General features: G+C 38.2%; 1 protein-coding gene across 1 annotated transcript; it reads right to left on the bottom strand.

Moving 5' to 3' along the window:
- Positions 1-1,976: 1,976 nt before the first annotated feature.
- txndc16 (thioredoxin domain containing 16) lies at positions 1,977-23,989 on the bottom strand. Its single transcript, XM_023267157.3, has 20 exons — positions 23,555-23,989; positions 22,995-23,175; positions 21,982-22,064; positions 21,749-21,822; positions 21,176-21,250; positions 20,242-20,363; positions 20,071-20,161; positions 17,406-17,574; positions 16,664-16,833; positions 16,439-16,499; positions 16,206-16,359; positions 15,956-16,102; positions 14,617-14,676; positions 14,087-14,285; positions 11,994-12,130; positions 10,153-10,237; positions 9,444-9,585; positions 8,107-8,294; positions 6,761-6,951; positions 1,977-5,196 (listed from the first exon to the last, which is right to left on the bottom strand). The coding sequence occupies exons 2-20, from the start codon at positions 23,149-23,151 to the stop codon at positions 4,982-4,984; spliced, it is 2,520 nt and encodes an 839-aa protein (XP_023122925.2). The 5' UTR covers positions 23,152-23,175; positions 23,555-23,989; the 3' UTR covers positions 1,977-4,981.
- Positions 23,990-24,123: the final 134 nt, after the last annotated feature.

The following is a 24,123-nucleotide window of genomic DNA, read 5'->3' as shown; positions in this document are numbered from 1 at the left end:
CTGGTTTTGGCAGCGTTATTATTTATGTGTACGTGCGTAACTATGAGAACAAATTAACTAACATCCCATAGGAGTTTTTGAGTAATTACGGTTGAGAATTTGAATGCCACTAACTTGGAAGTATATATTCCCACACAGCCAGACCATGTTCACAGACACACACATCCATGTTCCAAAAGTATTCCCAACACAATTCCATATCTCTGGAACCCTGCTCCAGGTTGGCTACGATCATTTGTCTTTGTCCCACAAACACACACAAATATGACGTAAATACAGCGATTAGACTAATAACACTGGCTGAAGAGGACTCAAGAGTACTGGCTTGGTTACATGAGCATACACACATGCAACCACAGGTAAGACATAACATTAAGAACACAGAACCAAACTCATAATAGGTCCTGAAGACAGAAAACTATTTTCAGACCCAATAAAACCAGAGTGAAAGTTCCAAACAAATCCGATCTGCTCACTGCTTTGCAGTGTTTCTGCCTCCCCATCATTCCATCTTTGCTTATGCATTCTTACAGGCCTGCATCTGTGTGTTATTAAGGCTCAAGGCCTCTGTGATTGCATACACTGGCCTTGTAATCAAGCCAGATTCCTCCTTCATTTCTGCGTGTGGTGAATCGCTCTTGCGTTTGATTCCAACTATTATAGAGCTGCAGATACAAGAAACCAGTTGCTGTGGTAGGTGTTATGCAACTGCTGAAACGGCTTGCTTAATAACTATTGTCTGCTTGACTTCGATCAGTGAAAAAGTACTGATTTCTCTTGTTATTGCAACAGAATAACAACTAAATAAAGACATGAAGCTGCCTGCAAAGGTTACACTGCTGGAGGCATCAGACCTGCTGTGTGTGTGTGTGTGTGTGTGTGTGTGTGTGTGTGTGTGTGTGTGTGTGTCCCAAAAATTGAATGATACACATGGTCTGGGGACACTAATGTCATAACACACACGTAACATAGGGCCGTGTGGTTGGACTACAATCTAGTTACACACATGATCTACACAGCATCATTTCCCTGTTAACTGATTATGCTGACTCAGGTCACTCCAGGCTGTATGAAATGCAATTATTTGTCATCACATTTCCCAGCATGTTGTTTTGATATCAAAGTGAGATTCAGGAAAGTACAGTTAATCCAGAAACGATGCAGATTCTCAGCTTGTATAACTTCCTCCCTGTTTACACCTGGTATTAACATCATCTTAAGGGCTCCAGGTGACAGCAGGTCGTGAGTGCTTGGGGAAGACATAGAAAGTGGGTCAAGCAGTTCACCAACTAACAGCAGCTTACAGGTTTTCTGGGTAGTGAAGTCCAATAAACACAGTTATCTTGCGCTGCCATGTGGGATCACATAAAATGAAAATGGTCTGTACAGGTGTAATTTGCCATCATCAATCAAACCATCTGCAGCTATACAGATTATTTCCCCACTCACATAGCTAACTCTGCAGCCTTATCCTAAAATACTTCAGTGACCAAACCCAAACACATCATTATCTCCTGGGTTTGCTTCTCTTCTTAGCTCATCTGGCAAGAGTCAGTTCACCAGAAAAAGCTGCCAACAGAGCTAACTGTTATAAGGTAGCAATGGCAGTTATTTCGCTCTTTTAAGCCAACATTGGCACTATCACATATTGCACTACTGACATGAGTTGAGCTCAGATAATCCCTAAAGCTCAGAGCTCTGGAAAAAAAAATCTAAATCCTTGAATCAAAAAACATCTTGTCAGACAGAATAACGGAGGCAGCACCTCGGGATCTAATCCTGTTCTAGTCACTGGCTCCACTGGAAAAACCCAAACAGTTACGGCACAGTGCAATCCATCAGTCTGTAAACACAGACTGAGTTGCTTGGCATGGACTTTTTGGATGTTTTTATTCTGCTTGCTACTACTTTGACACTGATAGACTTGAACAGCACACAGTAAACTGAACACTGACATCACAAAGGAGAAATCCACATCAAGACAGGAATCAGATATTATTTGAGGACTGCGTTCCAGTAGTTTTTTGGCCTTTACCATTGCAAAAAAGAAGACAATCTCTCATTTTAGTCAAGGTTTCCCATCTATAAATACTGCTAAAGGAAAACTTCACCTGTTATAATTACATAAGTTCACTGGATCACGGTAAACCACATGGGCCACACCATAGGTGTACATTTCCAGGTTGAGTAGGGGATATTTTCCTCTCAATATTCAGAACACATGAATACAACAAACTGCAAAATAAGAAATAGGAAACTTTAAGACAGAGAAATTTTGGTTCCAATCTAAAATTAACTATGACATATCATAAGACTTGTACAACAAAGAGTAGACAGGCACAGATTGACACTGCATACTTCAGAAACACCTAAAAGTATAATTGTATGTATTAAACACATGCTATTTTCTTTGTATTTCCCATACAAAACGGTCAACAATATGCTAGTTAGTTATTAAAGCTCACTACTCAATATATACACAACTTAAAAACCAAACAAGTACGATTAAATTCTCACAACCAACTCTAGCAGTCATTGATGGAAGAAGTATTCAGATCCTTTACTTAAGAAAGAGTGCTCATACTACACCATGAACTGTTTTACTATATGATGGATTTGGAGCAATATTACTGCAGGATACACACATCCTTGAGTTTCTCACACACATTCAAAATCACATTTAAAGATGTGGAATTTTCACTAAAAAGACTATGAAAATGTGTATTCTGAAAAGACACTAGTACATAAAACTGTCACACAATTGTAATGCAGTAAAAAGCAAAACATTTGCTTCTGAGATGTAGTAGAGTGAAAGAATAAAGGTGCATTAAATGGAAATACTCAAAGAGCACTTAATTACATTCAGCAAACTGCAGGTGACTGAAAAACCATTACATACAAATTTAGGAAAATTTACACAAAAAAGCATCAAGACAGTAAAGTATTTACAATATGACTGGAGCAGGAGGCTAAACCAAAGTTTGTCTTTGGCTAAATGCATAGACCTGAGCTACTAAGCTAACTATCAGGAGAGAAACCAGCTAGCAAAGACAGACAGACGGACAGAAGGACAGATGGTGTATCTGACTCACGCTATTTGATGTCCAAATCCACTCTGGAGTCTTTAAGTTGAAGTAAGCGCCCATGTCGACGGTCATTTCGTTGACAGAACTGCTCATCTCCTCTCCAGCTAGCTCAACTAGCTTAGCCTTTAAAAACGCGGTAACGCTCGATGCTAACGTTAGCTAACTCACACTTTCTGCCATGTTAAAAATACCAACATTTTGCTTTTCTTGCTGCAAGTCCACAAAACGACGACGTTCCCACATCACTTTGGAGTTTTTTCCCCTCTGAGACGTATTCAGTCACATTTCCATGGCGCTGTTAGAGTTTCAGCGTCTCATTTAACATTTTTAATTTCCGTTAATCAACTTCACCTGGCGTCTCTTCTTACTCAGGCAAGGAAGCAGTACCGCCTTTGACCACAGATACAGTTTAGCGTTTATGGCAGTTACATCCAAGGGAGGCGCTGTTTCACATATTTTACAAACCTAAATAAATAGGTAAAACAGTTATGACAGAGAAATTTTAAAAATGCCAGCAATAACTGTTAAACCTTGAGGTTATCAATACAATTTTAGTCAAATCTATTTTATTTTTCTTATTTTGAAGCATTTTATAATTTGAGGGACTCCTTATTGTTTCACATCAGGTCCTCTTGGGCTTGGATTGTCTTACTATACCTTAAAAAAATGCATTTCTTCTTTCATAGATGAACAATGAATTTTATTATACTCCCTATATGACTCCATATGTATGTATTTTCTCCTGCCAGACCTTAAACTGTTCCTCCTGTGATCTAAAGCTCAGTGCATCATCTCAGTGAGAATAAATACAAAGCAAAGATGGGGTAAAGAATCCATGCGACCAAGAGCCCCTCAGACTGTCCAGTGCACGTTTAGGGTGGATGTTCTCTTTTATCTGCAACACTAATTCATTTAAATGACTCAAGGTCCCATAAACTACATCTAAACCCACAGAGCTAATTAAATTAGACAAATCCAACAAAGCTATTCCATCTGCTCTGTGTTGCATTTCAACTGCTGGGAAAAGTCACACGTGATGCTGCTGTCATTACCGGGCTAGTAGTAGGTGGACTGATGGGAAATCCAGCGTCAGAAAAATTTCCAAGCCACAGATGTCCTTCACCTAATGTCACTGCAGTTTCCATACGTAGCGTTATCTCATCAGTGGTTTGGCAGATGTGGCAACAGTTTAAAGGTTCCTGTTCATAACGTTATGAGTGCAGCAAACGTGCAGAAAAGGTGCAGATCGTGTGATGATTAAAATGTTAGCAGGCCTTACTGGCACTGTGCCTTTAATGATTAAAATAAAATCAACATCAGTCAATTAATCTCATTTGTAATTACAATTTTATAGTTTTTGTTAATGGATCTGTGCATATTTCTTTCAAATATGCAGCTGTGACAAACTACTTCCCTCGAGTTTAGAAGCTTTGTGGTTTTAGCTGAGCTAAAGTGAAACAAAAAGCAAAATCTTCCCAGAGTGACTTGCTTCAGGTAGGTAGATCAGAAGCAGCTTTTCAAAAAAGAGAAATGTCTCATTTTTCTGATGAAACCACCAAGTTCACTGGCAACCCGACACAAACCCACAGCAGTAAGAAAGCAGGAAACAGAAACTATGAACACCTCTGAGGAAACACCTGCAGATGATGATTCATATCGCACTAAAGGCACCAAAACTACAACGGAGGACAGAATAAAATGGGTTAAAAAAACTCACTGTCTTGATGTTGTTCGTTCAACATCAAGTATTCTGCTAATCTTTTACTAATCTGGCAATAAAATTTACAATCCAATAATCTGATCAAATTTTGATAAAAAGAAAAAAACTAAAGCCCAGATCAGTAAAAAAAAAACAGCTTTAATCAGTAGTATTGTTTCCATCCCATCATGTCCCGTCACAGTTCAGAGTGAATGCTGGGATTATTGTCAGGATTGTCATGTGTCACTTCTTCTGACACCAAATGTTCTTCCACACTGACCTCTTCCTCATCCACCTCTTCTTCCTCTTTAGGAGTTTGCTGCTGGGTGGAGTCGGCTTCCTGCATGTCCATGATTTTCAGAAAGTCGTAGAACTCGACAGCAGGAGGCCAGTTGTCGTCACCCAGCGTCCCTACAGAGACACGGACATATTTAATCGCAATGTGCAACGGAGCATTTTCATTTCGTTCCCATTTTTATCATTCACACCAATTTTCTGATATGCTGAACATAACAAAAAAGGAGATTTTGTGGATTTTTGGTCTCTTGTGACAAATTATTTTCTAAATGAATAAAGAAGTAATAAAAAAATATATATTTATTGTTATTTATATGAATCATCTGTGTAATCCATGTTCACACCTTGCAAAATGAATATTATTTAACACTAAATTTACATTTTTGTACACCTATTTCAGGTAAAAAAAATATGTACATTGGATGAAAGCTGCCCTGACTGTGCCGATTTGTGCGCTCGGTCACCAATCAATAATTCTAGCTTGATGTAATTTTAGCAGGCTGTCAATCAAGTGTGAAAAATGATCGCCCCGGGGCATGAGAGTGAAACAAGACTTTGGTTTGGACTTAAAATTGTTCTTTCTTCGTCTTGACTTATTTCAGTCCTCTGAGAAATATGAGCAAATGCAGACAGAAAGATGCTGTTTGACTCTTTGCAATAAATGAAAATTTAATCATTCATGGTTATGTTGTGGTAATTTCTTATTATATACCACTACAAAAAGACTAGATTTAAAAAGGTACAATCAAATCAGACAAAGTGTGTAGTTAAGGTTTAAGATGGCATTAATTTGAGTTACTGTGTCAAATCTGATACTCAGATAAGATGTATCTGGATGTTGACGATCGGTGTAAACACACACACAGCTGACTTTGTGCTGAGAATGTGCTGACCACAGTCAGCCAGGTGGAAATGGAATCTATACGGCGTGTTGGAGACTCAGCATCTAATCATTACATGTAGGAGGACAATCAGTGCAGGTAGAAGGTCAGTGCTGCGGTTATAAGGAGCTGTAAACACACACAGGACTGTAAACCTGAGCTTCACCATGTCTGCTTGTGTTACTAAATCCCTTCTCATGTGCTGATAATATCACATGTACACTTGTAGCATCGTTGGATCATTCATTATGGACATATCAGCTGGAAAACTCTTCCAGAGACTTAATTTCAATGACATGTATGAAAGGAGCCTTAATGCTAAAACAAGCTGAGAAGCACATGATCACCTTGGAAACACAGTTTGATGTATTAATTTGTACAATAGATGCCTATTATTGCTAATTAATTTCACAGTGACATTACAACTCGAATAATAATTACAGTTAAAGAGCACTTTTCAAATCCCAAGTCAAAAGAACCTCACACAACCCCATTAATTAAAATGAACTAATAATCTAGTATTTGCAGTCAGTACTTTTTCTTCTGAGATCATTTACATAGAATTTCAAGCTGCTCTACAGGTTTTCTCTTTGAATCAGTGGTTTGTTTCATTTTTACTGTTCATTAACTTACCCACCGCCATTTTTTTCATGAGTCAAACATTAGATTACAAATGAGGCATGACTTTCTATCACTACATGTATGATACTGATGTGGAAGCAGAAGCACAAGGAGAGTCTACAAGCTACTTCATACTAATCCGTTACTCTGCTTTTGGTTTTACTCCTCCGTCTTACCTGCCGGTGACTCAGTACCATCCTCGATCCTCTGCAGCCACAGCAGGACAGAAGACGCTGCTATGGGGGTGTTGGGTGGGTACCGATAGATTTCACCTCCGGAGGGCAGATGTGAGAGGACCAGGGCAGGAAGAGGAGGCATCGAGCCCAGGTAAGACCCCAGGACAGACATACCAGCTGGAGTGCGGCCACTGAAACACAGCAACAAAATGTACCTATTAATTTGGCAATTATTAAGAAAACATTCAAATAGTAAGGAGTGTAAAAAGGAAAAAGTACAAGGCCATTTGAAAGTTTAGGGTCACTTAGAAATGTCTTTCTTTTTGAAAGAAAAGCAGTGTTTTTTCAATGAAGATAACATTAAATGAATCAGAAATACAGTCTAGACATTGTTAATGTGGTAAATGACTATTCTAGCTGTAGTGTAGATCAACTTTAACTCATTTAGAGCAACTTTATTACGGAGTTACTTTAACAAATATAGAGCAATTTTAACTCATTGTAGAGCAACTTTAAGTAATATAGAGCAACTTTAATACATGAACATTACTGTTTAAAAGTTTCGGGTCACTTAGAAATGTCCTTATTTTTCAAAGAAAAGCATTTTTTTCAATGAACAACATTAAATGAATCAGAAATACAGTCCAGACATTGGTAATGCGGTAAATGACTATTCTAGCTGGAAACGGCTTTAACCAATATAGAGGAATTTTAACTATTATACAGCAATTTTAATTCATTTAGAGCAACTATAAATAATACAGAGCAACTTTAACTAATGTGGAGCAAATTTAATACATATACACTTCCATTCAAAAGTTTGGGGTCATTTAGAAATGTCCTTATTTTTGAAAGAAGAGAGAAATATGAGCTCAGAGGCCAAAAATGTGTGTAAAAAGGCCTCGGAAAATCTTCATCAAGCAGGTTATTCTGCATCTAATGCCAAATGTACACTGCCGTTCAAATGTTTGGGGTCACTTAGAAATGTCCTTATTCTTGAAAGAAAAGCATTTTTTTTTCAATGAAGATAACATTAAATGAATCAGAAATACAGTCTAGACATTGTTAATGTGGTAAATGACTATTCTAGATGGAAACAGATGATTTTTAATGGAATATCTCCATAGGGGTACAGAGGAACATTTCCAGCAACCATCACTCCTGTGTTCTAATGCTACATTGTGTTAGCTAATGGTGTTGAAAGGCTAATTGATGATTAGAAAACCCTTGTGTAGTTATGTTAGCACATGAATAAAAGTGTGAGTTTTCATGGAAAACATGAAATTGTGTGGGTGACCCCAATCTTTTGAACGGTAGTGTATATAGGATGTGGTTGATGTATGTACAGGTGGATCCAGCAGGGCAGGTACTCCTCCATCCTCCTCCCTCCCAACTCCAAAACTCCTCTCATCTCCTCCACCAGCGCCTGGTTCTGCCTCTGTCCGATCTCGTCCTCCTCTTCTCCCACAAAGAGAATTAGCAGAGCTTTACCCAGCGACAGGAAGGACGGCAGGTTTTCCACAGTCAGCTCAGGCTGGAGGTAAAAAGAAAGTAGAGGACAAAGACGTGCAAATTAATCCATGATCTAAAATTACAAACATCCTGCCAACAGGGAGCGGACACAACACAGGTGCTTTGAGTCCTGACAATACAACATTTAAAAAAAGAGAAGATTTAAAGAATGTTTGGCAAAGACTCTCACGAAATCAGCACAAAGCCCAGTTTCTGCTGATTATCAGGGATTTACACATCGGCGGTTTTGGCTGGTGCTGGTGTAAAATCTGCAGCTGAGTTTATGCACAAACCATGTGTTGGAAGCAGCAAAACATTTTACTGAAGGAAGCAAAATAAGCTGAGCGGTGTCAAGAATTAAGATGACTTGGGATAATTTAAGAGCTGTGTGCATTTTTTAATCTACTCTGCTTTATTATACACAACACATTGCACTGCAGGTGTCTTTGTCATCATGTAGAATGAAGAAGTGACGATTAGCGTCCGCTTTTAACGGGTTTTGTTGGGTCTTTATAAATTAAATTGAGGACAACAGCGCCACCAAAAGGAAGTATTTGTCACTGATTTCTGTCACTTTTGACCCTAAATCCCTTAAAATTATATCAATAATAATAATAATACACTGAGAGAGTTTCCGCTGTGGAACTTCAGGCTGTTACACTTCAACTATTTACCTTCACAGTGCCAGAAAACAGCCTGGAGCCAGATTCATCAGAGCATAATAAACACTCAAAGAAAAATCTCAACTTGAGCAACATCTGCACTGAAGAGCGATGTGTTCACATAAATTCTTTGCATTGTTTATTTGAACAAACGTAAACTCACACATGACTTATAACTCTGGCCCTGGATGTATCGAGGAAAGCACATCCAAACTCTGGATCCACATCTGGAGCTTGTTATCTGTGACATACTGTGAACCGTTCCATCTTGGCTTTCGTAAACTTCCAAGAAGCTACCATTTATTTGCGGCTATTTTATTTCATGAGATGTAAATGAAGATAAGAACACAATCTGAGCGTAGAGACTTCGGTATTTTGAATTTGGCTGCAATACTTGGGTCGTTTCTTCTATTTAGACGACTGCGGTAAACATCCAGTAATTTAAAAATAACCACTTTTTAAGTACTTCTTAATGCATACAAGACAAATGCACACATGGTTTGAGTTACCATCGGGTGGAGCAGTGCAGTGGTGATGTGTGTGAGCAGCTCTTCAGCGGAGGACGACACTGGCAGAGTGGACGGATGTGTGTGTGTCCTCCATGAAGGAAACACCAACATAGCAGGAAGGTCCACAGCGAGGCCTGCAGCCCTGTGAGCGCACAACACAAAACACACAAACACAGCATATAATGGAAGTGATGCAGCTCAAATCAGAATGTACTAAAGCAGGGGTGTCAATCATGCGGCCCGCGGGCCAAAACCGGCCCTCCAGAGGGTCCAAAATGAGTTTGATGCTCCTGTACTAAACAATACCTCAGATGGTGAAAAGTAATACTTTTTCATAACACAAGTGTTTTTTAACCTTTACAAAACATAACCACACATCGATTTAAGTGACCTTTCAATACCTGACTGGATTTTAATAGCTCCTTGAGTGATTTCACACACTCAAAAACAAACCAATTTCATTCTCATCATCTAAGTGCTGTTGGAAATCCTCTTCTTGAAAGTTAAATAAACACAGACAACTCATAACATGCACCTTTTGTCCTCTCCAAACTTGTAACTCTGTGTTTGGTTATTTCCACTTGAAAATATTCAAGTAAATTCGAGTGAATTACAACTTGAGTCTATGAAACGAGGGCTTAAGAGAGGCAATTGACGGCAATTTGCAACCTTGAAACAGCAAAGAGGTGACTGAATTTAGAGATTTTACCATTTCTCTGCCAGAACATCGGTCAACAGGCCGGTCAGCACTTCTCCTCTCAGCGACTTTGCTGCTGCAGTAAAAACTTTTAAACCTGGTAAGACAGAGAAACATCCCATTACACGATATTATGATGTTACTGACAGTAAGCCGGTGGTTTGTCAAGAAAGGAGGCTATGAAGTAAGTTAAAAGTTAGTTATAGATGTATCCAAAGACTGATCTTATTCCTCCGCTGTATCAATGAATGCTGCCTGTCTACTGCTCATTAATTACAAACATCATGAATAAAATCTTGTGAGTATTTTGGAGTCTTTGCAGTGTTTTGGAGCAGAATCAGCTTCCAAGTGAAGAATCGGACACTGAAACTGGAGTTAATGGATCATTTTGTTTCAGCACATTAATGCCTTTTGGCCTGACTTCCCATGAACACTCCAAAATATACAAATAACCTCCTATAAAACCCTCTTTCTGAATTTGAAAAAAAAATACTAGTTCATTTCCATTACCTATTTAGGAAAGTGAAAAATTAGTATATTCTAGACTCATTACACATAAAGTAAAATATCAAGGTTAGTTTTTTTTCCCTTTTCTTTAATTTGGATGATTCTGATTTGTATCTCGTGATAATCCAAAATCTGATAGCTCAACTAAAACATTTCCTTAAAATCATGAAAAAAAAAAAATTACAATACAGAAATACCCATTTTTTTTAAAAAAGGATGTTAATTTATACTCTCAATACTTTATATTAAATTTTTATTACCGTATTAATGTGGCGTAGCATTAAGGTTTATCAGCCTGTGAGACTGCTGGGATGTTAATGAAGTCCAGGTTGTTTTGATAACAGCCTTCAGCTCATCTGTATTTTAACAGAAGGAAAATATTTAACTTTTCTTTTTTTTTTTCTTTTTTTATAATGTCCAAATGTTTTTTAAAGTATTAGTATTTGAGACTCTTTACCAGGAAGCAGTGGCATAAAAACAAAGTAGTGAAGTCAAAAGTATTCAGAGGTTTAGCAGCACATTAGATACCTTTGGTCTGCTCATACAATTTTTTTTGAGAGTACCAGAAATATACATTAATGTCAGATAAACTTCTGACTTTTCCTAAATTTTACTATTTGCACTTAACCTGACTGAAAATGTAACAAAATCTAATAATGCAATAACTTAAACAGCAAAATAATACTGTATTTGTACCAGTATGTCTGATAATGACAATGTAATACTGTGCTCATTTTGAATTCAAGGTGCTTCATTTTGTTTTTTCTAAATTTAAGAATGCAGTACATGCTGGTTTCAAAAGTAAAAATGACTATGAGGTTAAAGTGCAGACTCTGAGCATACAGTCACTTGCACTTAGACACTCAGATACAAGCATCAGCATCCTGGTCTTATTGAATGGATAATGGACGACCTTTATTGGACCCAAAATTTCAGCATCAGAAAGCTTAAGTGACTCTTTCCTAAACCTTCTTCTTATCACTCTGTATCACAGGTTTGCAACTAAACACTGAGGGTATATATCAGGATTCATATTACATGTATGTGCACAACATAACACCTGACTTACCAGTCCACATATGTCACTTTAAAAGCCAAACTGGTGTAATTTCAGACGTTGTATGACATTGTTAGTCAAGTTATTACATTGTTGGGTTTTACTACATTTCTAATCAGGCTAAGTTCAAATTCTATCACATTTTCAGTACATTATAACATTATTGGGTGCTACAATTCCTCGGTTTGTTTTCAGCTATTAGAGCATCACCATGAATTAGATAATTTCTAATATCCTCATTAGCAGTGAAGCCTGCATCACACCGACACACACTAGTACAGCCTCCTACCGGTTTGTGTGTGCGTCTTAAACAGTCCCACGACTCTGTCAGGCTTGTAGCCCGTTAGCTCAGCATGAGGGACCTCCTGAAGGAAGGACGTGACTTCGTCTTCAGTGGACAGCAGTGCAGGAGAATCGGTGCGGCTCCTGGTGAAAGTGCACACAAACACACACGGCAAATGACAAATTGTATTAACATTTAAATTTTTTTTTTAAGTACACAACTTGATTTTCAGCTACATCAAAAATTAAACACTGATAATTATTTCTGGGGCTGACAAAGCCTGGTCAGTTTTAGTGTTGGACCTGATGGAAGTTAAAGCCTCAGACACACTACAGTTCAAAAGTTTGGGGTCACTTAGAAATGTCCTTATTCTTGAAAGAAAAGCAGTTTTTCCAATGAAGATAACATTAAATTGATCAGAAATATAGTCTAGACATTGTTAATGTGGTAAATGACTATTCTAGCTGGAAACAGCAGATTTTTAATGGAATATCTACATAGAGGTACAGAGGAACATTTCCAGCAACCATCACTCCTGTGTTCTAATGCTACATTATGTTAGCTAATGGTGTTGAAAGGCTAATTGATGATTAAATAAAAGCGTGGATATCAGAATATCGAACTCCCCTGACATATAGAAAACATGACCTTGCATCAGAGCAGCCAATGACTAATATTCCAGCAGACTGAAGGAATATTCTTAAAATGTTCCCTGAGATGAATCTATTCTGTCCTGTTGTTCAGCAGAAAGCCACAGCAGGTATGACCGCTACATGACTTCTGTTGTAGCAGAAATATTAGTGCTCATCTTTTGCCAAGATTACATATGAGTGTGTTTCCTGTGGGAGCGTATTTGTAGATAAAATGTAGTATATTTAAGCCTGCGGTGTGATTGAAAGGGAAAACTGCTTTCACCAGTCATGCAAACACAACCATCTGATTCACCTCATGTGGTCTCTCTTATTTTATTTATACTATTCTGTTGTAACCGTGTTTTTTTGTTTTTTTTTTTAAACTTTATATTGTAAAACAGCTGACTGCTGTTCTCAGGAACTGTTCCATGTCCTTGCAGCTGGAGTGATTTCCAAGACAAACATCCTGCAGGGATAAGTTTGTCTTTCCTTGACATTCTTTATCATATCGGGAGATTTCAGAACCACAGAAATACATTTTAAACTGGGTGCAAACTAGTTGATGCATATTGATTATTATCAACATGCTTTTATGTTGATAATAATCCCACATTTCCAATGATGTAACTTGATTATCTTAATTACAGTCTCCTTGTCTGGCAAATACCTCCACTGTAGTTTGTGGCTTTAAGTTTGGAGGGTCAAGGAGAAGTGGGAATAACTTTAATGGCATCGCTATTACATCATCAAAGAAATGTCTTTTCTCTAAAGCAAGACTCACAGAAAACATCGTCCTGAATTGGATCTGTTTAGTTCCACAACGTCAAAAAATGACATATAACACAACTAAATCTTTTATTTATTATTGTGTGTTATACGCTCACAATAGATGGTCTGCCTTGTCCAGCTCTAAATTTAGTTATCAACATGTTCTTCTTTATAAATCTTTTCTTGGTCAACTTCCTTTATGTCTATGGGTTAATATCAGCCAAAACTATAAGAGAAGCTATTGTCTTTGTTCCCAGGATTCATCTCTGCTCTCTGTTCCCAGAGCCTGGACTGAAATGGGGAAAAGGCCATCTAAGTACGCTGCCCTTCTTTGCTTGGAATCAGATGGAAAATTGCCTGAATCATGAGAAACTGCTCTCAAGAAATAAATTTAAAGCAACTCAGTACGATATACGTTATGACGGACTCACATTGGCTCTGCATGATTATCGTCATTAATGTCTTGTGATTTGTGATTTTATGGCACTATCATGCAAACGTGCATTATTTAAACTGTTATCCGTAAATACGATTATTTTCCTGAATAATAATAAAATTTTAATTACAAAATTTACAAATTGCTTTCATACTGACTCCTTTTAGCTTCACATGTCGGTCATTCGAAATAGGAAAAAAGTGAAATAAAATTAAATTAATGACTGATATATATTTCTAAAGATATTTCTCATGTCTCCTTACATCATGATGAAGCGGTGTAGCGCCTCACTACCCAGCATTCCTCTGTAGTGTTGAGCCGTCTCCTGTGGGCGGAGCACCAAGACGCTGGGAAAGGCTATGATTGGCTGGAACGGGACGTCGCTGCCTGGCTGAGTGGCACAGAGGTCGGTCCACTCTCCACAGTCCACCGCACTCATCTGAACATCGACGACCTCAGAATCTGAAGAGAATTGTTTAGAAGTCAAGCGTAAAGATAACTCTGTAAATTGTAAATGCTAAGAACTAATTCAGCAAACCTTAAATGATGCAGGTTTGCAAAAATATAAACAAATACCGGCTAAAAATGTGGCTCAAATCACTGTAACTAACTTTAAGGCAATTCTAGACTTCCTGCTTTTGTCTCCAAACAAATCCATAAACATGAATATTTTTGGGTGTTACACTAATATTGACTACAACGGTGCTTTTCTTATTAATACTGACCCTCTCTTCTATCCAGTCATTTATATATCTGTTATGAAGTGCACCTGTGACTGTGATCTCATGTTTACCTGCAAGTCTCTCTGCAACTTCAATGAAGGAGCTGAGAAAAGCCATTGACACAGCGTCCCCTGGTGGTCAAAAAACAAACTGCAATATTTAATTTCATCCATTTGTTTAGAGAATGACATTTATATGGCATTTAATAGTGCGGCTGCAAACACTGTGTTGTTTTTACGGTAAAATTCCAGCAGCTGTGGTCGCCAGAATGCTGCCGTAAAATTACGGTCAAACATTTTCTACATTTATGGTAAAGAAATGTATTGATATTGTTGATTTTAGGGTTAAAAATGTGCTTCATTCCATATTTAACTGTAAAAAAAAAAGTTTTAACCTTTAAAATTTGAAAATTTACATAAATATTACAGCATTTTTAGATTATCAGCACAACATTTAGTGTATTTAATATTTAATGTGTATATTTTTAGCAAAAATTGCGGTTATAAAGAATAATTTGACCGGTAACAAATTGTATTTTTTACATGTAATAAATCCAGAATTTGAGAATTAAATGCAAAAATTACTGTATTGTTCCACATTAGGGTATTTTTCCATTAAAAATTGTGCAGTAGTCAGGAAATGTAATCTTAAAAAACACACTTTTCTCCTGATTAATCTATTTACGGTGATTTAGTGTTATATCAAACTGTTTCAGAGTTTACAGATTTTTACCATCATGGTTTGACAATTTTTCACCATAAAATGTACAAACATTTTTTACCGTGTATCTATGGCATATATCCATAATTCAATTTCAGATATTCACAGTGACATTCTTCCTAGGACTAATGATGTCACTTTCACCATCCATGTGTATGGGGCTCCTTCTTACAATCTACAGTTGGTAACTAGTTGCAATTCCAGTTTCAGATATCTATAGTTTAATTCTGACCAGTCATAATTATAGTTCAAGATATCTTAAATTTGTCTCAATTCAAGAAATTTAAACTGCCCTTTTCAGCTATCTTAAATCAAGTTTTGATGAGACAGAATGGTGTAGATATTTCAAACTGGAATTCTGTCTTATCATTACTTCTACTAATACTACTTATTGATTTGATTAACTAATATCAAAGGGAAAGCCTTGAATGAACAGTCCTATACACAACAATTCACACATACTGATGTTTGAGATCTGCAACTATTATTGTAGATAGTTCAAATTTAAATACAGATATCTCAAGCTAACTGTGGTTTTCAGAATCAGACAGTCAAATTCAGCTATGAAAGGTTAAAACATCCATAAATTCAGAATCACTTGCTTGTCCTCCTGATTGTGTTTCACAGAAAGTACCAGCACATCTAAATGACAGTAATCTAATGTCACCCAGCAGGGACTCAGTGTCTTACATTTGAGGTAGAAGAGTGCCACTGTCAGGCTGCTTTGTGCCACTGCAGTGTGGAAGTTCTCAGACGTTAGTTGCGTAACTGAGTCCATGTCCAGCAAGTCGCCTCGCTTTTCAAAGACTGACGCTGCAACTTCATCGTCCAGGTTGCCTGGAAACACAGAAACACATGAATGCACACAGGTATACTCCAACATTCTACTTCCTCCTTTGCTATTATGTGATTCTTCTCTTGCACTGTCTATTATCTTTACCAAAAGAATCCTCCTCATCCTCCTCTAGTCCCTCATCTTCTTCTCCATCTTCTTCTCCATCCTCCTCCTCTTCATCCTCCTCTTTCTCCTGATTTGTGAAGAGGTCCAACACCTGATCGAGGCTGTGCAAAGTCAAATACTTCACCTCTGAACTCTGGAAATGTGCACAAAAACACACACGGGTAAGAATAATGAGTAAACTCATTCTGAATGTATATATGAGGCCTTCATACCTTGTCAGGCAGCCTGTAAGCAGCATTATATTCATCAGGGGTTTTCACTGCAGGACTCTGCCTGGTAGCGCATAAACAAACACAACCACACAGTTATAATGGTAGATTCAGGCTTAATTAAACTCTATGTGAATTTAGGAGTGAACAGTGTTTGGAAAGTACTGTTGCCTAGTCTCCAAGCTGTTCAGATCCATGTTCATACATGTACCTGTAACTCTGACACACCTGTGTACGAGCAGCAGCAGGGCGAGGCCACGTAGCCTCCAGGCCAGAGTGGTGGCTGTGTCCAGGTCCAGGTGCTCAGTAGCGGGACGAGAGAAGAGGAAGACCTGGGGGGTCTGCTGGTAGGGGAACTGGGGGGGCTGGACTGAGGAGGGGTCGTCATACACTTCAGACTGGCACAAGAGAAGCACATGTACAATTTAAGACGTTATATTCATGAACATTAATGTGTGCTGCAAAGACAAGATTGCATTTAGGTTGGATTTATGGTTTAATTACGAAATATACTTTGGAATCATGTTTCATTTTCCATTTTTGACATAATAAATTGTGCGTCAGACTTATTGAGCCAAAGTGCTTCAAACCTGCATTCTGTCCAACAGTCAGCAGGGGGCGACTCTTCTGGTTCAAAAAGAAGTTTGATTCTATAGAAGCCTATTAGAAAATGACTACTTCTCACTTGATTTGTTACCTTAGTAAACATTTCCCTAATAAGTTTATGGTCTCAGTCGCTACTTTCACGTCTCCTTCAATACAGCATGGCGTTCACTTTGTAAATTAAGGTCCCATGTAGAACTAAACAGTGGAGCTGCATTGTGACTGACGTGTAGCTGCCATATAGACATGTGAAGTTTCCACAACTCCACTAGCCACTAACTGACTGTTTATTTCAGCTCTACTCAGAACTTCAGATACACAGAAACCTTTGCTAAAGCACAGTAGTAGCTCTGTATGTCTTCTTTACCACTAGTGGAGCCTCCATGAGCTGCAGGAAGGAGTGGAGGCTCAGGGTAGACAGGGGTTTCCTCATGCAGGTCAAAGGGCAGCGCTCAGAGGTCACTGGGGTCATGAGCCCACTGTGGACTCTGCAGTGGAGGAACCACACCCTAGACGAGTGGGACGATTCGTTTACACTGAAAGACAAATACAGAGATACATGTTCTAGTGAAAACATTATTTAAATTTTGGCTTTACCTGCCTTAGAATCAACTAACTGAAGACCGTTGTGTGTTTAGTTATAGAATTAGATTTTAGCATTTACAGGTACCGCATATTCTTCATCATTTCTTCCAAACTAATTCAGTCATTCATTTACACCCTGTCAGACAGTCTGAACATCTACATTACTGGAACATCAGTGATCCCCACAAATGTGCCAGTAATAGGACTACATTTTCTATTTATAAACAGAAGAGCTGTTTGTGGAATTCAGTGCCATTCATCATCTTGGTTTAATTTCAATTAACATCTTAAACCCTAAATTACAAAGGTGGACACATTCAGAATACATATTCTGTTAATAATATAGTCATTTTGTGTACAATCTGATCAGCCACAACTTCAAAACCACCTGCCTAATATAGTGTAGGTCCTCGTCACGCTGCTATAAAGGCTGTGACTTACTGAACTCCACAGACCTCTGAATGTGTCCTGAGGTATCAGGCACCAAGATACTAGCAGCAGATCCTTTCAGTCCTGGAAGTTGTGAGGTGGGGTCTCCATAGATGGGACTAGGTTTTCTATCACATCCCACTGACACTTGATCAGATGGAGAGCTGGAGAAGTTTGAGGCCAATTCAGCATCTTGACTTTGTCATGTTCCTCAAACCATTCCTGAACAGTGTTGCCACAATATCCTGTTGTTATAACGCGGCTGTTTGGGATCAGTATAGCAAAGCAATTTATTGCTTAGTGTCATAATTAAAAGAAAAGGTGATAACAAAAGAAATAAAACAGGGCTGGTGGATGTTGCTCAATCAAAGAACAAAATAAAAACAAACAAAGGCTAACAGAGTTACAAAACTAGCTCAAACAAAATAACTAAACTCCATAGCCAAACTTAAAGACAATAGCAGCACCCCTGGCTGACAAAAGTAACTAACAAATGGGTGCAAGTAAAAAAAAAAAAAATCAAAAAAGTGCCTCAGCGTAAGTAGCCATTTCAAAACGGCTACAGTAAATGAAAGATGACAAGTAACTTCTAGCATAGTTGGTCAGCTAGTAATAGAAGTTACATATTTGAATGAAACACAAAGACAAGAGATGCACTAAGGCAAGCTGCTCATGTGAAACCATAGCTGCCCTGATTGTGGGTTTGGTATTTAAACCCAGGTCTGGTGATTGCTGCAGTCTATTTGGAGGAGGAAACTGGGTGGTGGACCAATCAGGCACTGCAGTAGGTGGAACAAGGGCTCCAATCATCCACAAGTAGAGACAAGTGGGGTCTGGAACAGCTTGGGGCTTTTTTCTGGCTCCACAAGCTATCTCCCCACACAGAGGCTACAATGAGTGCACCACAGAGCCACTAGGGGCCGTGACACCTGCTGACAGAGGCCACTTCTTCAAAGAATATCACCACCATGAAGGGTTCTATGTGGTCTGCAGCCATATTTAGGTAGAAGCTACGTGTCAAAGTAACATCCACATGAAAGCAGAACAATCACCTGTTCATCCTGCTGCCATCTTTTCCTCAGAGAAACAACAAACACGCACACAGTTATCCAGATGATGGAAAGAAAACATGATTCACCAGATAAGGCCACCATCTTTCAGTGCTCCATGTTGCAGTTCTGACACTCATGCACTCACTCTATGAGCTTTTAATGGTAGACAGTATGTACAGTCTGATTAGTTTTCTGACAAACTTTGCTCTTCATGCACATTAATGAGCCTTATTCGAGTTCCAACTCCATCTCTGGTTCACCAGTTGTCCTTCGTTAGACCACCATTGGTAGGTGGTGATGATGACAATGCAGAACACTTTCCAGTCTACGTTTTCTTCCTGGTCAGGTCAGTTTTCAGGCTTAAATTTACCTCAGACTCAACCTATGTTTGAATCTGACCAGCTAAAAAAATGTCTTTTTTCCACAGTTCCTCCATAAAAGTTCCTCTTTACTGCTACATTGTGAACATGAGTCATTCTGCAGTGCAGAGCAGTTTATGGCAAGTTTAGCATATTTTTAGGTCATATGGTTTTCAGTGTAAAGTCTGTACAGTATTTCAGTCAGCACACGTGCTTTTGATGGCAGTGCAATAAAAATAAAGCTGATCAACTTTAACCAGTATCTGTAGATGCACGTAGTAGCAGCATATGTAAGATCTACTTCAAAGACTCTACTCAAAAAGTTCTCCTGTTCTCTGTTAATAAAATGTTTTCTTGACTTGTGCTGTAATACTTCATTCTTCATATCATACTGTATGTTAATGTGCTGCTCCTTGTGAAGTGATATAATCTGTGCTTGATGTCTCTGGTTGTCATTTCAAACTCATAAATAGGGACCTGTTGAACTTTCGCCTGATGCCTGATTCCATTTGTTAGGTTCATTCAGTGTTTCCAACAATAAACCTGCTTTTCTCAGACAGAACATACAATTCACACTGGAGAAAAGAACATAAAGAACAGAACTTACCCTAAATGCTTCAATACTGGGCCTCCTGTTATGAGGATGAACTGATATTTGGATCCATACACATATGCTGTCTCCATGATCGATCTGTGCTCTGGAAAGTAAAGTAAAACAATTAGCAGAAACTATACAAAAAGTTTAATGAGTGATTTTGGTGCATCAATCACCTCCTACCTTGTGTCCCCAGACTTTGAACGTAACCCAGCACAATGTCCTTCTTCCATCTGGCTGCCTTCTCCATGGCCAGGAGATCAGCATCTGTGTGGACGTACTTCACCTCATCACGTAGAATGGCGCTGAAATGGAAAGAGACAGAACCTGTTTTCAAGCTAGTTTTATTTGATATTTTCGTTAGAGTCAACAAAGCCCACAAAAAGACTAAAAATAGCCATGTGTTAAAACTTTTTCTCAATATTTTTTGGCTTCCACTCGGCCCCAAACCCTTGGATTCCTCTAAATCAAGAGTGCAAACATGCAGCCCGTGGGCCAAAACCGGCCCTCCGGAGGGTCCAATCCGGCCCTCAAAGTGTCAAAATTACAGAGAAGACATTAACTACAGATTGTAAATTTATAAAACTATAAATTTAAAAACATTTCTAGACCATGACAAGTTGTTTTGATCACAAAGTAAAACGCAAGATTGTTCATTGTTCTTTTGTATCTCATTTTGTCGTATGTCGTTTTGTTTCTCGCAGGTCATTTTGTGTCTCGTTTTGTAATATTTTGTCTTGTTTTTGATGTTTTTTGTCTTTTTTTGTCTGACTTTTGTTGTTTGTCTCAAGTTTTTTGTCGTGTTCTGTTTTGTTTTTTCTTAAGAAATTTCAGGTTGTTCATAATGTTTTGTAAAAAGATAATTCTTTAAATGTGAACTTTTGTTGCACCAAACCAAAGGAAAAATGTGAAGTTGTGGTTGTTTGTTGGTTATTATGCTGTGATTTTACTGTTGAGGCCCACTTCAGATGAAACTGGGCTGAATGTGGACCCTGAACTAAAATGAGTTTGACACTCCTGCTCTAAATCTATACATAACTGCAAACATTTTTCTTTCCCATAATAAAGTTACAGCCTCACTCAGCTCATTATAACTCGGGGAGCATTGCTTACTCACAACAGAACTTCAGAGACGATTGAGTTGACGTCAAAGACAGTGTCCAAATCAAAACTCAGGAACTCCTTACCACCTCTGCAGACAGAGAGAAATGGACACAGTAAGAGAAACATTATAACACACACCTGACCAAACACACTCCACTGCTAGTTTTGCTAAAACTAATGCAATCTAACACAGCAGTCCTGCAACAAACTTTCAACTCAGGAAGGGTATAATGTGCAGTTTTTATGGAAACTGCTTAGAGAGGTGTTGATTTAACTTCACACTCATTATGGAGGTTGTAGTTTGTGACGTTGTTGAATTGTACATTATACTGAGAAATGTTTCTATTATTTTGTCCTGCTCAGGCATGTCAATGAGGACAGCCTAAAAAATATCTTCGATAGCTCCAACTGCGACTGCACTCGTACTTTTGAAACTACAGTGACTCATCATTAGTAGTAGTCCATTCAAATTTAGTTTAATTTGAATCTGAACCAGAGTTTTTCATATTGTGGTGCAGGAGATTTGACTAATACACGGATATGAGAGGCTGCATGTCAACAGTCCTGCCATTACTACACAACTTACCTGAACAGAAAAGCCGTGTGCAGAAGTCTTTCATCTGTGCAGTACGTTTGTACCAGCTCTTTATTACAGTTGACCTAAACAACAAGAACAAAAAAAACTAATTCTTATTCCACACAGTCACTTGCTGGTTATCTACATCCAAATTCTGAAGTGAAAAAAACTTGAAACATCACGACGTTAATGTGGACTTCTATGACAGATGGCACTCATAGCACCGAGGGGACTACAGTTACCGTGCCAACCAGGACTCCGTAATCCTGCAGAGCCTCAGCAGACTTCTCCAACTCCACCAAGAACAAAGAGATGGTTGGAGAGACTGGAAACAGGAGAGGGGACGGAGAGAAATGCTGTTATTCTTGATTAGTGAGTTAAAAAGATGCTGTAATTAGCAGATACTAGACTGCGTTAGTATCTCTTATCATTCATATATTTTTATTTATTTATACATTTTAAGATGAAATGGATGCCGCATTATAACAGATATTTCTGTAACTCTGCCATTTTTGCCAATTAGCTCTTACACTGCGGTCAGAGATATCGTTTTAATATGAATAAATAAGTGAATATTTTGAAAATCTCCACCATGCTTTCATAATTAAATTAAGTCAATCACCTTGTGCATCACCATGTACTGTAATCCTCTGTGGCGCTTCTACTATTCTGCCTCTTTGGTGGGTATAAAGGGAAACCCATTAGAAGTGCAGCACCACCTTTGACTGCAAGCACTCGACATTACAAGCTTCGTGAAGTTACATGTCAGGGTGGTGCTGTTGAGCTGAATCTTATTTTATTAGTGTATAGAAAACCTTATTTAAGTGGTCTTGAAGTATATCCATTAACAAATATGCTCGCATTCTCGCCTTTGAATAATCCCAGTAACACATTTGTTTTGCAAATACACTGACAGGAATGTGAATTAACCTTTTCCACAGAATGTCACACACACATCACAAGGTTTTCATCCCATATGACCACATGCAAGCATTTGATGGCATGTTGTGCAACACCAGAAAACAACGCATAGCTCTGTTTTGCACTGCCTCTTTTGGTTTTAATACAACACTTTCAGATCTCCATAGAAAAGCCTCTGAAAAAAAAACTCCCTCAATCTTTTCTTGCATCTCCTCGGGTTGTTCAAAAAGACTGATAGCACTAGCACTGTATAACCCTTAATATCTCATGTCTGATATTAAAGAGAGTGATGACAAATGTACTGCTTAAGCATGTGTTCTAAATGCAAATATACCTTGGTGCTCAAAATAGATAAACATCATCTTCCCAGAGTGCAGTTTCTCATAAAAGTCTGCAGCTGTGTATTCGATGAGGTCTGACATGTTGGCCTTTTCTGTGCATCCTCCTGACCTCATCCACAGCAGGAAAACAGCAACGCACATCCACATCATGGAGAACAGAGTTTGCTGTGCACTCTGGAAATGAATAACAACTCTGTTATGAAATTAAATAAGCAAAAAGTAAATACCAGCATAGATAAATAAACAGCAGAAAAAATGAATAGTTTTGTCTGTGCATCAATGTTTGGCAGAGAAATATGATTAATTCAACTCCAGCTGGGACAGTGCTGCATTTCTTATGTTTGAAGTATAGTAAACTACAAAACATTAGTTGTAAACAAACCATAGAGATGTAAAACACTCAGGATTTCATCATTTGACCTGCACCATGTCATACATAATTGATCCACACTGTCGGTCCGCTTAATTAAACTGAATAGGTACACACGTCGCAGCAAAATTAGCAAAAAAATAAATAAATAAAAAGACAACAAACATGCTAGCTGAACTTTACCTGAGAAAGGAGAGTTAGGGAGAAAGTTAACTTTTGTCTTTCCAAGTGGAAAACACGCCATAAACCAAAGGTAAACCCATGGTAAAGAGTGAAAATAACATTATTACGCTACTTAAGAGCAAAAGCGTATCTTTGGAGAGTAAAGTCCAGCAGAAAGTCCGATATTTGCGCTTTTGGTTTAGTTCGTAACGCAACGTAGAGTGATGTTAGCTCATTAGCTATGCTTGTTAGCTGTTGGTTGATGGATGTTCGTCCACGTTTATATAAAGCTAACGGTTAGCCTACGCTAATATATGTAAATTTAAAATATGTATGATGGTTTATGTCCGTAGGGGATTTAGGCCACCGATAAAAGTTGCTTGTAAGGTTATTTTTCGCACGGTTACAGACTGAAACATGGTAGAATCAGTCTCAGAAGAATGATGCTCCAGCTCCTGTAGTCTGTAAGACAGTAAGTTGTCATAGTTACCACAGCGCTTCCTGCAATTCTTTCATAATAAAATTCACAATTGAAAAATGTTTGTTAATCGTCCGAACCACCTTGTACGACAAATGTGCACATCATGTTG

Source organism: Amphiprion ocellaris, chromosome 24 (genome assembly GCF_022539595.1).
Source record: "Amphiprion ocellaris isolate individual 3 ecotype Okinawa chromosome 24, ASM2253959v1, whole genome shotgun sequence".
NCBI classification, from domain to species: Eukaryota; Metazoa; Chordata; class Actinopteri; family Pomacentridae; genus Amphiprion; species Amphiprion ocellaris.
This window is presented reverse-complemented; position numbering and strand designations above follow the sequence as displayed.